Source organism: Saccostrea cucullata, unplaced genomic scaffold, assembly GCF_032062105.1.
Source record: "Saccostrea cucullata isolate Sc308-1 unplaced genomic scaffold, CSIRO_AGI_Scuc_v1 ctg16485, whole genome shotgun sequence".
NCBI lineage: Eukaryota > Metazoa > Mollusca > Bivalvia > Ostreida > Ostreidae > Saccostrea > Saccostrea cuccullata.
Genome location: NW_026940613.1, coordinates 1 through 12,645, shown reverse-complemented (window position 1 = coordinate 12,645; position 12,645 = coordinate 1). Strand labels below are relative to the sequence as shown.

Genomic DNA, 12,645 nt, shown 5'->3' with positions numbered 1-12,645 from the left:
AGATTGGGAAATTCCAAATTGATACAAATTGTTTTACAAAGCTATTTAAACGACTATGTTTTTTATTTTCATGTGAACAAAACATAAGCGAATATATATTTTGGGTGAGGGAGGTAAGAGGGGATGCAGGGACTCTCCCTTCCATTACTGAACAACATTTTTGTTTTACTTTTTAGCCGTCAGTTTTCACTGAAAATACTACTTCCTTTCGAAATCTCTCCTATAAAAAAGACTGACATTATATATTTCTTTCATGGCAACTAAAATTGATTTAAAAAATATTTCAAATTAATACGACTGGTATGGTTTATTCACATTTTAATTCTACTTCTCTCTTTTATTTGGCTAGGACATAATAAAATGCAAACAAGTTATGAGCTGTATCATTCAGTAGGTGAATCATATAATGAAACAATTATTGCCATTTTTTCGGTCATTACAATTATTTAGCCATCATCGGGCTCGGTGAATATTGTACTCCTCGGATGGCTAAATCATTGTATTGACCTCAAAAATCAGCAATAATTGTATATTATCTCCAGATATCGTAAAGTCAAAATAACAGCAAAAACAATTTTTAAGTATTTAACCCTCTTCTAAAAAAGATTGTTGTTAATAAAGTATATTTTACACCTATTCATTAAATGACAGAGGAAGTTCTGGTAAGTCATGCAAGCACGTTTGTATTAGAAATAACAGGCATGAAGATTGAAATATTCAAACACTCTTGAATTCAGAAAAAAAATAAGAGTCCTAAAATATAATTTGGTTAATTTTACAACATAACAAAGACACATGATTAGTAAGGCTACATTAACGATATTTTGACTCGCAGTGTCGATTCACTTTCAGCGACCTGTTTATCTGTAGAACCAGTTAAACATGAATTATTTGTGTCTTTTTCATTCATGTATTCAGCGAGGACCTGAAAGAGAACTGATTATTTAATCCAAGCAATGGTCCGTAATTAGAGCAGATTAATAGTTTAACCTTAGAAAATGAATAACAGTCTATAGAGTTTCGTTTGATATTCAAAAGCATCTATTTATCTAACTGATGACGACCATCTAACTGTGACTCTAATATTTTAATCGGGGCCAGCACGTTAAACGGCCACTTGAGAACCCTGATTTTAGCTGGAATAGATTTATTTTGTTAGCACTATACTTCTACATTTTGTATCCCCAAAACAAAAATAGTTAGTAAGTAAAGAACTTAAATTTATAAGTAGTGATTTGTAAGTTATTAGATTGGTTATAGAGGTCGTAGTACTACATGTACTAAGATCATTTGTTAATGAAAGAGCAAATGATGTAAATAAAGAAAGATCCGTATTACTTGTGAACTATATCCGTATTTAGGTACATCTACAGTATAAAAACATCCTTGGGAATGATAGCAAGTGTATTCCTTAGTACTGCAGAGTTTGACACAAGTTGTAGACATAGCATACCGGTTTGTAAGATGAACTGGACACTTTGGGCGTTGGCTTTCTGTGCTTTCTTATTTGATTCTATGATTGAAGCCTGTACCCCTTGTACCTGTAGACGGTCGGTGGAATGCTCTGGACAATACGCAGATTGCAGGCAAGAAAGTTTAACAGAAGTACCTTCCACACTCCCCATCGACACATGTTTTTTGTAAGTACACTGTGATTAAGTATACAATTTATTTCTAATTTGGTGTAAACCATTAAAAAAATGTCTCAGCTGTAATTACGATTGTCATTAAGGCAACATAAGCTGTTTTGATAAAACATGATCTTGCATGAAAAAAGAAAGATATAAAATAAACCTTTGAAATAGTTTAAAGTTCATTTATCAGTGTCAACATTTTGATTTACTTCTTTGCCAACTTGACTTCTAGAATTAAAAAAAAACAATTAATGACAAACGAAACATTTAATTGTAGATCCATTGCTTTTTTTACCTTTCACATCTACCTATTACATCGTTATTATGTTCACTTTGTCTGTTAAATAGCATTTTTTACAAATATGAATTGCTCTGTACTAAAATGAATTACTCAGCAGAAAGAAAGAGAGAGAGAGAGAGAGAGAGAGAGAGAGAGAGAGAGAGAGAGAGAGAGAGAGAGAGTCTGTCCAAACTTTTAATCATCACGGACTAAGCATAAGTTAATATGCTGTATGAGATGCAGTGAAACTTTGTTTACTGTTGAATTTTTATGGAGTTTATTATTTACTTTTCGTAATACATATTTCAATTAAAAGATTTTAGGTTCTTAATCTCTTTGCATATGCACGTATTCGAACTAGGAAAGTAATTATATTGCCAGATATGAATAAGATTACGGCGTTTGACACGTTTTTTTTACATTCATCGAGTGCATAGGAACATGCTCATGAAAGTCTTTGGACCGGGAGTATGTTCCATTCCAATTTTATCTCATATTTTAAATGATGTTGGCCTGTGATCTTACGTATGAACAATTTCTAAAACGAGGTAAATTATTTACAAGCAAGTTCATGAAAATAGAATATCAGCCGTCTCGTTTAAAGTCATCATTTCGTAAGTTCTATGGTCGGAACAATGTCATTGTCAGCAAAGCAATCACGGACTTCCGAAACATCAGAGGTGGGATCAGGTGCCCTGGAGGTATGAGCATCCCCTGCTGACCGGTGTCGCATAATATTTGGTCCGCCTCGTTTAAAGGTCTGGCCGGACCAAATACGATAACATATTTGGTCAGACTTTTATAAGAAATGGTCCGGCCCGTATAAGGAATGGTCCGCCTACGTTTTATGGTCCGCGTGGTGAAAAACGTTTTAATTTTGACTTAAACATAGGAAATCAAATCGATTTTGTTTAAACTATATAATGAAAGAAGGGTTTACCCTGTTTTTGTGTTTTATGTTTTGTACAACATATCTCTAGGACAAGAATCTACTCCTCGTTCAGTTTGCTTTAAGCATTGCTGTTTATCTGATACCATGATTTAAAATAAAATAATGGCACAATTATTGTGCAAGTGTTTGTTTTTCTCTAGAACAGCCTTGTGAAAATTAGTTCGATTAAAGGTGTGAAATCTGTCAGTGTGTATAGCTAATAAAACAATGGGGGTGTGACGTATTTGTTTACCTGACAGGTACCTGCAGGTAGAGCCCGCGGCAGATGGCGCTGTAATTGAATGGTTTGAGAACTTAATGGTCATGATTTACCTTGACATATCAATAAGTTTGGATTTTTTTATTCATAAATAATGTCAAGGAAATATTCATGCGTAAACTTCAAACCTGTGACATTTATAATAATTATAATTATATATTGTCTTTTTTGAATATTCAAAGCTAATTAAATGTGGCGTAACTGAGCTAAAAAATAAGAAAACGAAATGAATGAGCGTAGATTTACATGAGATTTTATATTTAAGTTCAAAATAAAATTTCAATTCTATTATGAATTTAAATATCCCCTTGTTTCTATAGTTAAATTGACTTTTAACTGTGTCTGATATTTAAATACCGAGTCAATAAAAATCGTTCATTGTTTTTATAATCTCTGATATCTATGAAACACGATTGATTATCGTTAAGATGTATAATTTTCATTATCCTCTCATTATTATTTATTATATTAATTATTTCATCATGCTTTTTCCGGATTTTAAAAATTTCAATTTTTATTTCTAACATTTTCTGGCTTTCAGTTTCGAAATTTTATAGTTTTCATCTCCGACATTTTTCAGGAAGTGCTTTTCGGTAATTAAAAATTTTAAAGAATAAATTACACTCTGTATAATATATTATATGTCTTGGACATAAGTTCGATGCAGTCTTTGACATTTAATTTAGTGAACATTAAATATGATGAAAAAATTACATGCTCTTTGAACTCTTTTAACTAGATATAGTGCTACATGTTCCATTGTATAAATACACAGATTTTGTAATACTGAGTATATTTTGCTAATATCTTTTAAAAGTTGTGGGCAAAATGATCTTTCAAAATACTTGGTAAACATTAATTTGTCGGAGAGACACCCAGCAGAAATTCCGGAAATGAAAAGAAATAATAAATATCGGCCAAGAAAAGAGAATTTGTCGGAAATGAAATTAAAAAAATATAGGAAATGCTATGCCGATTCCGGAAATGAAATGCAGCGGTCATATCGTTATATAAAGTACAAAAACAAACAGAAAGATCTTTTTAATAATAGTTTCTCTGATATTATTAAAAAACACCCTATATGACTTTACAGAAATTTCTCATCCAATTGTAGAGTTTTATACCGATAAAGAGTACATGTAATTCTCTGGTTTACAGTAGTTAGTAGTCGTCACAGATATACCTTTTTTCCCGTTTATTATCATATTTTGGTCCTTTAATTGTTGATTGTGTAAAATATAACCTAACCTTGAATTCGATCTTTATTTACATTTACTACATAACATAATACATGATTGTAATATTCCGGTCCGTTAAAGACTAAAGGAAGAAAACATAACTACAGTATACATCAGCATTAAAGTTTAATGGTTTTGATCTAATCCATTCTTGTACATAATGATATATATTTATATATTTTTGCCGAAAAAAAAGAAATTATTACATCTTTCATTGTGACAGTTGCAGAATACAGGATGACCTTGTTTTGCAATAACGATTATATTTTGAACTCTTTTTCAGTAACCATAACGATAAATTATTTTCTTTTATAACCGACATGAAGCCTTTCGATAAAGCCTTTATCTCACGCCTGTATGAAAAGAATAAGCCTGAGGGGAAAAAAGTTTTTAAGTACTCGTCCATATACCCAAAAATAGAAAAAAATAAATAAAGCATACACGTGTTTACAGTTAGATCCATCATGTGATCACTTGACCCTCTTCATTTGTTGTGTATCAAGTTTCCTTTTTAATTTTATAACTGTGCCCCTCCTGCAACAGTACCCAGAAATATATTGACTGAATGTTTCAGTGACGTGCCAAGTGTTCATCATATTTCCATTTCAGGCTTCAGATTCGCATAATAAATAATTTGTACATTTACTTGTTGTCGACCACTTTCAGCCATTTTTTAAAATCAATTGAATAAATCATTATTTAACTTTATCTATTATTCTTTTTCCTTTTATAAAGCTAGCGGAGAGTGATCTCCAGTGTAAAATTCCTTAAAGTGTTACCAACATTCTCCACAGGAAACAGTAAGAAAATCTATTGATTTGTCATAATCTAAAAAGGAAGGGTGGCTTAAATTGATTGATTATATCATGTTTAGTATATACCAATACCCCTGATGATCTATGCAAGTGTTCTTTAACAATTCTGTATATGAAAGCTAGGAACTTTAACGATGTCCTTAAATTAACCTTTACAAAGTCACAAGTCATCAGTCATTCTCCGTGGTAAACATAAGGAAAATAATACAATCTGGTCCATGAAAGATTCTCGGAATTCGATTTTTATATATGCTATAAATTGCGCATGTGCTGTTCCGGACATTGCCTAATACAACTTTGGATAAAATAATAATTAATAACTTTATAGCATAAACTGTATATATATAATAATATAATTTTAAAAAAGATAATACAAGCACCTCGGGCGATGAAGTGAATGGGGGGATAACCCCCTTTTTTCTTTCCATCTGCTCATTGCGTATCAAAAATTAAAAGTAAATGAACACGAACAAGGCTGTAATAAGGAGGGTAATGTTTGAATGAAAGAAGTTGAACCTGACCCCACCTCTTTCTCTCTCTCCAAAATAGGATTTTGGAATTTGGACAATATTCTTTCCCCGTTTTTTTATTGTTAATTTTTTTCAGATAAATTGATCCCCCTGTCACTGTGAAAGACATACATCAGATACACGTACGTTGTAACATGACCCCACCACCTTCTTATGTTTAAGGACATATGCCATATACCTTACCTACTGAGAGATTTTCGAGATATTTTTAATTTAAGATTATCGTGTCATCAGATGTTGACAGACAAAAAATCAGCATGCATTTCCAGGGGCTTTTGAAAAGATATCAATCGATAAAATTCTTGTAAAATTCCAAGAAAAATCTCTGTGCTTTGATTGTGTACAACAGCACTGATAAATTTCACAACAAAACTTTTGGACGGTGTACATCTATCATTAACAAAAGAGAAAATGGCAGGGCGGACCTTAAAATGCAGTTATCAGAAAAGGTCCGCCCTCTGTATATCAGATATTTTCCTATTGCACAGCAAAAATTATAGACGGGGTACATTTTTTTCTCTCCCTCTTACATTAACAAAGAGAAAATGGCGGGCGGACCTTAAAACGAAGTTATCAGAAAAGGTCCGCCCTCTCTTTTTTCTGATATCTTCATGTTTAAAAAACGAATTTTTAGATATGCTTATTACTGAAGCATAAAAAAAAGAAAAAAAAGAAATAGGGCGGATCTTAAAAGGCAGTTATCAGAAAAGGTCCGCCTTCTGTATTTCAGCTATCTTCATGTTTCAAAAAGGGATTTTTCTATATGGTTCTCTACTGTAGCATAAATAACTGCAAAAAAACGCAGTCATCAGAAAAGATCTGCCCTCTGTTTTTTTTTTTTTTTTTTTTTTTTTTTTTTTTACGGATATCTTCGTGTTTAAAAAAAGGAATTTTTAGATATGCTTCTTTACTGAAAGATAAAAAAAATTATTAAAACACAGTTATCAGAAAAGGTCCGCCTCTTTATTTTAATTAGTTATTTTCCTTTTGCACAGCAAAAAGTATTTGTTGGGTACATGTACATCTCTACCTTATTTACAAAAGAGAAAATGGCAGGGCGGACCTTAAAACGCTGTTATCAGAAAAGGTCCGCCCTCTGTATTTCATATATCTTCATGTCATAAAGTGAAATTTTTGGAAAGGGTTTATTTTCGTAACTTGAAAGCTAAAAGAGCGGACCTTAGAACGCAGTAATCAGAAAAGGCCCCCCTCTTTATTTCATAAATCTTTATGTCATAAAGGGACTTTTTTTAGACAGGGTATATTTTCGTAACTTAAAAATAGAGAAAGAGACAGGGCGGACCTTAAAACGTAGTTACCAGAAAAGGTCAGCCTTCTGTATTTCAGATATAAAGAGAAATTTTTGGACAGGGTTAAATTTTTGTAGCTGGAAAACTAGAAAAATAGACAGATCCGCCCTCTGTATTTCAGATAATTTATTTTCTATATAAGAAAGGGAACATTTAGAAAGGGTTTATTTTCGTAGCTTGAAAACTAAAAAAAAAATAGACAGGGCGGACCTTAAAACGCAGTTATCAGAAAAGGTCCGCCCTCTGTATTTCAGATACTTTAGTATTTTTAATATTAGAAATGGAAATTTTAGACAAGGTTTATTTTAGTAGCTTGAAAACTAAAAAAAATAGACAGGGCGGACCTTAAAACGCAGTTATCAGAAAAGGTCCGCCCTCTGTATTTCAGATATTTTTTATATTAGAAAGGGAACATTTTAGACAGGGTTTATTTTCGTAGCTTGAAAACTAAAAAAAAAATAGACAGGGCGGACCTTGAAACGCAGTTATCAGAAAAGGTCAGCCCTCTGTATTTCAGGAATATTCATGTCATGAAGGGAAATATTTGGACAGGGTTTATTTTCGGAGCTTAAAAAAAAAACTAGGGAAAGAGACAGGGCGGACCTTAACACGCAGTTATCAGAAAAGGTCCGCCCTCTGTATTTTATATATTTTTATGTTAGAAAGGGAAAATTTTTGGACAGGGTTTATTTTCGTAACTTGAAAACAAGAAGTTAGAACTTTTTAAGTATGCAGTGTTTAGAACTTCCTTAATTAATATTTTAATTACCAGCCTAATAGTGTGCAAATTTCCTACTTTCACACAAGCTATGTAAATGTATTATACGTCTTTTGCCATTCACACAAGTTTGTACAAAGTTAGGCTCGTTGTAAACAAAAACTTTGAAATGAATGACCGTTCTCGATTTACTATTAATAGAAGATCACAAAAGTCGGCTGACCCCTACCACATTGTATGGTTTTGTTCTTTATTTTTTGTGAATTCCATGGTAAAAAATTGTTGAATCGTTGGTTTAGATATCAATTAATGATTGATCAATTAATGATTTGATAAAAAAAAATTTGCTAACTTTGTTTATTTTTTCACATTTCACCTGGCATTCGTTCTTTTCTGAAATTGTGTGGCTTTAAACTCAAGAGCTTTATATCTACAATATCGATATACTTTAAAACTTTAAACTTTTTTGACAGGTATCTGCGTGATTTTACTACACTCCATTACATCCCCCCCCAAAAAAAAACATTTAGGAGGGGGTATAAAATGTTCGGATTTTTATTGAAACCGAAACCGAGAGACATAAGTATAAATAATATATCATAAATGTAGAGCACAGAGATTTCATATGAGCGACATGTATATATATTAAATATGAAAAATAAAAGCATTTATAAATCCAGCATTTTATCGACTTAATTTGGTTTGATTTCGTCAATTAATGCACATTTACCTTGTCTCGGAGTAATATATAGTAGGCTGCATTTCATTTCAGGAATTTTCTGAACTTTTCATTTCCGACATTTTTAAGTTTTTACATTTTTTAAAAGTTTTTATCTCCGACATTTGTCAAATTCATGTCAGTACTTTTTTCGTAAATGAAAAAGAATTCATGTATCCGTTATAAAAATCCTTAAGGTAAAATATTTAAGATAATTCATTCAAATAAAAGACTTTGCTCTTAGCTGTCAAAGAAAATTGATTTTACCCTGGAACAGATTTAGGTACATGTATTGTGAATGTGAAAAAAACGAAAATGTGAAAAAAAAGAAAGAAATATTGTCGAAAATGAAAATAAAATTGTCGGATTCCGAAATAATAACAAAAATTTTCGGCAATGTTAAATTCAGGAAATGAAATGCAGAGATCTAGAAGATATAATAATTAGCCTTTGAATAGGTAAGAAACAGTGTTAACTTATAAAAAAATACACAGGGAATATGGTACCTTAGGTTTTCTCAAACGTAACAATTATAGGCTAACCCCAACTGCCCAATCCGTAAGCATGTTGTTTTTACAATAAGGGGTGTAGGGTAGTACATCGTGACATAAGTCCCTGTCACAGCTAGTGACCCTACAGTTTTTTACAACAATATTAAACGTAAAGAATGACAGATTTCTTTTATCAATATTATAAAGAAATATATTTTGAAAGATATGAACTTCAGTTTTTGTGAGTGGATTAGTCAAACGTTTATCATGTTCATAGGAAAGAGAGTGTAACTGAATGATTCGTGTTGGACTTACGAACATTTATCTGTTCATTCACATGGATACAATTTGCATAAAAGGCCGAGGGCGGACCTTTTCTTATAGAGCCAGGCGGACCAAATTTGTTATCGTATTTGGTCCGACCGGACCTTTAAACGAGGCGGACCAAATATTATGCGACACCGGTCACACCCACTGTGTGCTCATTGTCATAATCGTGAAATAATGGAAATATCCGTCGTCAATTCAGTGTATAAATAATAAACTAACAATTGGTATGAAAAACGTCAGTCAGCATTTGACTCAATGATGAATTGTATTTCCTGACAAGGTTGTTGTATCGACCATAGAACCTACGAAATGATGACTTTAAACGAGACTGAAAATTGTTCGTTATCTCCTTATCCTTCCTTGACAAAAAAATCATATGTGGTTGGTTTAATGTCTCTGCGACTTACCGTTTTAATAAATTTTTAATTCTTTGTTAACATAAAAAAATTTCAAGGGCAATCACTCATTAAAATGTTTGATATGACATATCAATCCTCTTAACCGTAATATTCAATGTTTGGGTTCATTCTATGATTGACAAGATAAGAGAGACTCCTCTAAGTTCGTAATTAAAAATATTTATGGAATATCTATTCTCCAAACTATAATATTCAACGCCCTCATTCTTTATTGACGCTCTGTAGTTTATACCGCGTTAATTCAATGTATTTGCATTTTAAAAGTAAAGTTGCGCAAAAATGGAATTTGAATTGAAAAATACTTGTATAGAATAATAAGTATGGTTTCAGGGGGATAGAATTTTAAACGTCACAGGTGGTTCGTAATTTCTTTAAATTGAATTAATTTATTATTTGCATCATCTGCAATGAATATATACCAATCCGGGCATCTATTTTTTTTTGTTTCTATCATCTGTCCTTAATTCAATATAATTGCATTGTGAGGATAATAAACTTTTTCATGTTTTAATCTGTAGTTTTAATTACATACGTTTTTTTTGCATGGATCAAAAAACTTGACTTTTACTCTTCAATGTTTTAGAAACCTTTATTCGAACGAGTTTACTACGATAGAGAACACCACCTTTTCTGGCTTGTCGAACCTGGAGGACTTGTAAGGGTTTTCTTTGTGTTTTAACCAATATGTTTTTGAGTTTTAAGTAACTATTCATTATAGTATAATCTCCTAAAAAGCTTTGATTCAACAATGCAAAGAAAAATATAGTGACGTCTGATTTTTTTTTTACATTAATGTTTGTCCGAACCTGAATAAAGAACAGCATAATACATGTAACTCGTTTTGATTTATTTGATTTATTTGAAAAATGTGAAGAGTATTTACATTGAACAATCTAAGGATTGAAAGGAAGAATTAGTTTAATGTATGGTACGTAGTTTAAATGAATGAATAAAGAAATTGAGGTTATACCTATTAATATTTAATATACCCGGTACACGTATCGTGAGACTGGTTAGAGTTAATAACAAATACTTAGACTTGACATTCACACTTCTAAATATATTTCAGGTTCCTAGACGGCAACAGAATAACCACTATCGAAGACAATGCATTCAGTGGTGTGACAAAATTAAAGACTCTGTAAGTTTGTTAGTCAGAATTAGTAATAGAAACTGTAAGTGTGATATTATAAATTATTTAAAGAATACTAATACTCCAAAATATAATATCCCGTTTATGGATTTATTCAATGATTGACAAGATAAGAGAGACTGCTGTATGTCCGTAATTTAAAATATTGATTGGGTATCTATTCTTCAAACAATAATATTCGGCGCACTCATTCTTTATTGACGCTCTGCAGTTTATATAGCGTTAATTGTCCCAACCCCGTTTATACCGGGTTAATTTAGCATATTTGCATTTTGAAAGTAAAGTTGCGCAAAAATGGAATTCCTTTATATTGAAGTAATTTATTATTTGCATCATTTGCATTGAAATTAGGTCAAAAAATATATACCAATCCATGCATCTATTTCATTTGTTTGTATCATCTGTCCTTAATTCAATATATTTCCATTGTGAGGAGAATAAACTTTTCTATGTGTCAATCTCTTTTTTTCTTAAAGAATAAAGATACATTCATTTTGCATGGATCAAAAGACTTGTTATTGACATTTACTCTTCCATGTTTTAGACGTCTTTCCTTCAACAAGTTTACTACGATAGAGGACACCGCGTTTTCCGGCTTGACGAACCTGAAATTATTGTAAGGGTTTTCTTTGTGTTTTAATCAATATGTTTTTGAGTTTTGAGTAACTATTCATCATAGTATAATCTCCTAAAATGTTTTGATTCAACAATGCAAAGAAAAATATAGTGACGTCTGATTTTTTTTTTTACATTAATGTTTGTCCAAACCTGAAAAAGGAACAGCGTAATACATGTAACTCACTTGTCTTGATTTATTTGATTTATTTGAAAAATGTGAAGAGTATATACATGGAACAATCTAAGGATTAAAAGGAAGAATTAGTTTATTGTATGATACGTAGTTTAGATGACCGAATAAGGAAATTGAGGATATACCTGTTAATATTTAATATACCGGGTACCTGTATCGTTAGACTGGTTAGAGTTATAATATACCGGGTACCTGTATTGTAAGACTGGTGAGAGTTATTAACAAATGCTTACAGTTGACATTCGCTCTTCGCATTATATTTCAGGTACCTAGACGGCAACAGAATAAATACAATCGAAGACAATGCATTTAGTGGTTTGACGAATTTGACGGAACTGTAAGTTTCTTATTAAAATTTATTTTAAAGGATACCGATACTCTAAAATATAATATCCCGTTTATGGATTCATTCAATGATTGACAAAATTAGAGAGACATTAAAATTCGTTATTTCAAATATCATGAGGATATCTATAGCCAAACTATAATATCTCTTTAATTCATTCATCAATGACGCTTCCATGGCACCTGATCATACCTCTGATGTTTCGGGGGCCCGTGTTTGCTCTGCTCTTATTTTGTATTGTTTTATGAACTTTGAGATTGAATACTGTTTGTTATCTCCACATCCTTCTTATAAAGCGTAAACTGCCCCACCATATGTTTATACCGATTAAATTCCATGTATTTGCATTGCTAAGCTAAAAGAAATTATACCCGTAACAACTGATTTTTTTTCCTTACAGAAATAAACTTTCAAGCAAAATTTATTTTACTTGAAAAAAAACTTTATCTTGACATTCACTCTTCAATTTTTTTTCTTTCTGCACAAAAATAAAAGAAGAAGGTACAGTTTCAATACAAAGTAAGCCCGATATTTTTCTAAAATATGAAAGCGATATTAGAAAACAAAATTCATTCTTTCTTAATCATAGAAATTCCCTGCAGCAAGAATATACAAATCGTTTTTCTCATATGACCTCCTTA

General features: G+C 31.5%; 1 protein-coding gene across 1 annotated transcript; it reads left to right on the top strand.

Annotated features, from left to right (window-relative positions):
- The first annotated feature begins 1,400 nt into the window (after positions 1 to 1,400).
- Positions 1,401 to 10,940, top strand: LOC134255706 (biglycan-like). Its single transcript, XM_062738221.1, has 3 exons — positions 1,401 to 1,640; positions 10,278 to 10,349; positions 10,764 to 10,940. The coding sequence occupies exons 1-3, from the start codon at positions 1,465 to 1,467 to the stop codon at positions 10,837 to 10,839; spliced, it is 324 nt and encodes a 107-aa protein (XP_062594205.1). The 5' UTR covers positions 1,401 to 1,464; the 3' UTR covers positions 10,840 to 10,940.
- Positions 10,941 to 12,645: the final 1,705 nt, after the last annotated feature.

Bases quoted from the DNA above. Each gene is read 5' to 3' on its own strand.
- LOC134255706 (XM_062738221.1), top strand. From the start codon at position 1,465: ATGAACTGGACACTTTGGGCGTTGGCTTTCTGTGCTTTCTTATTTGAT. The intron at 1,641-10,277 runs GTAAGTACACTG...TCAATGTTTTAG, and splicing joins CCCATCGACACATGTTTTTT to AAACCTTTATTCGAACGAGT. The intron at 10,350-10,763 runs GTAAGGGTTTTC...AATATATTTCAG, and splicing joins TTGTCGAACCTGGAGGACTT to GTTCCTAGACGGCAACAGAA.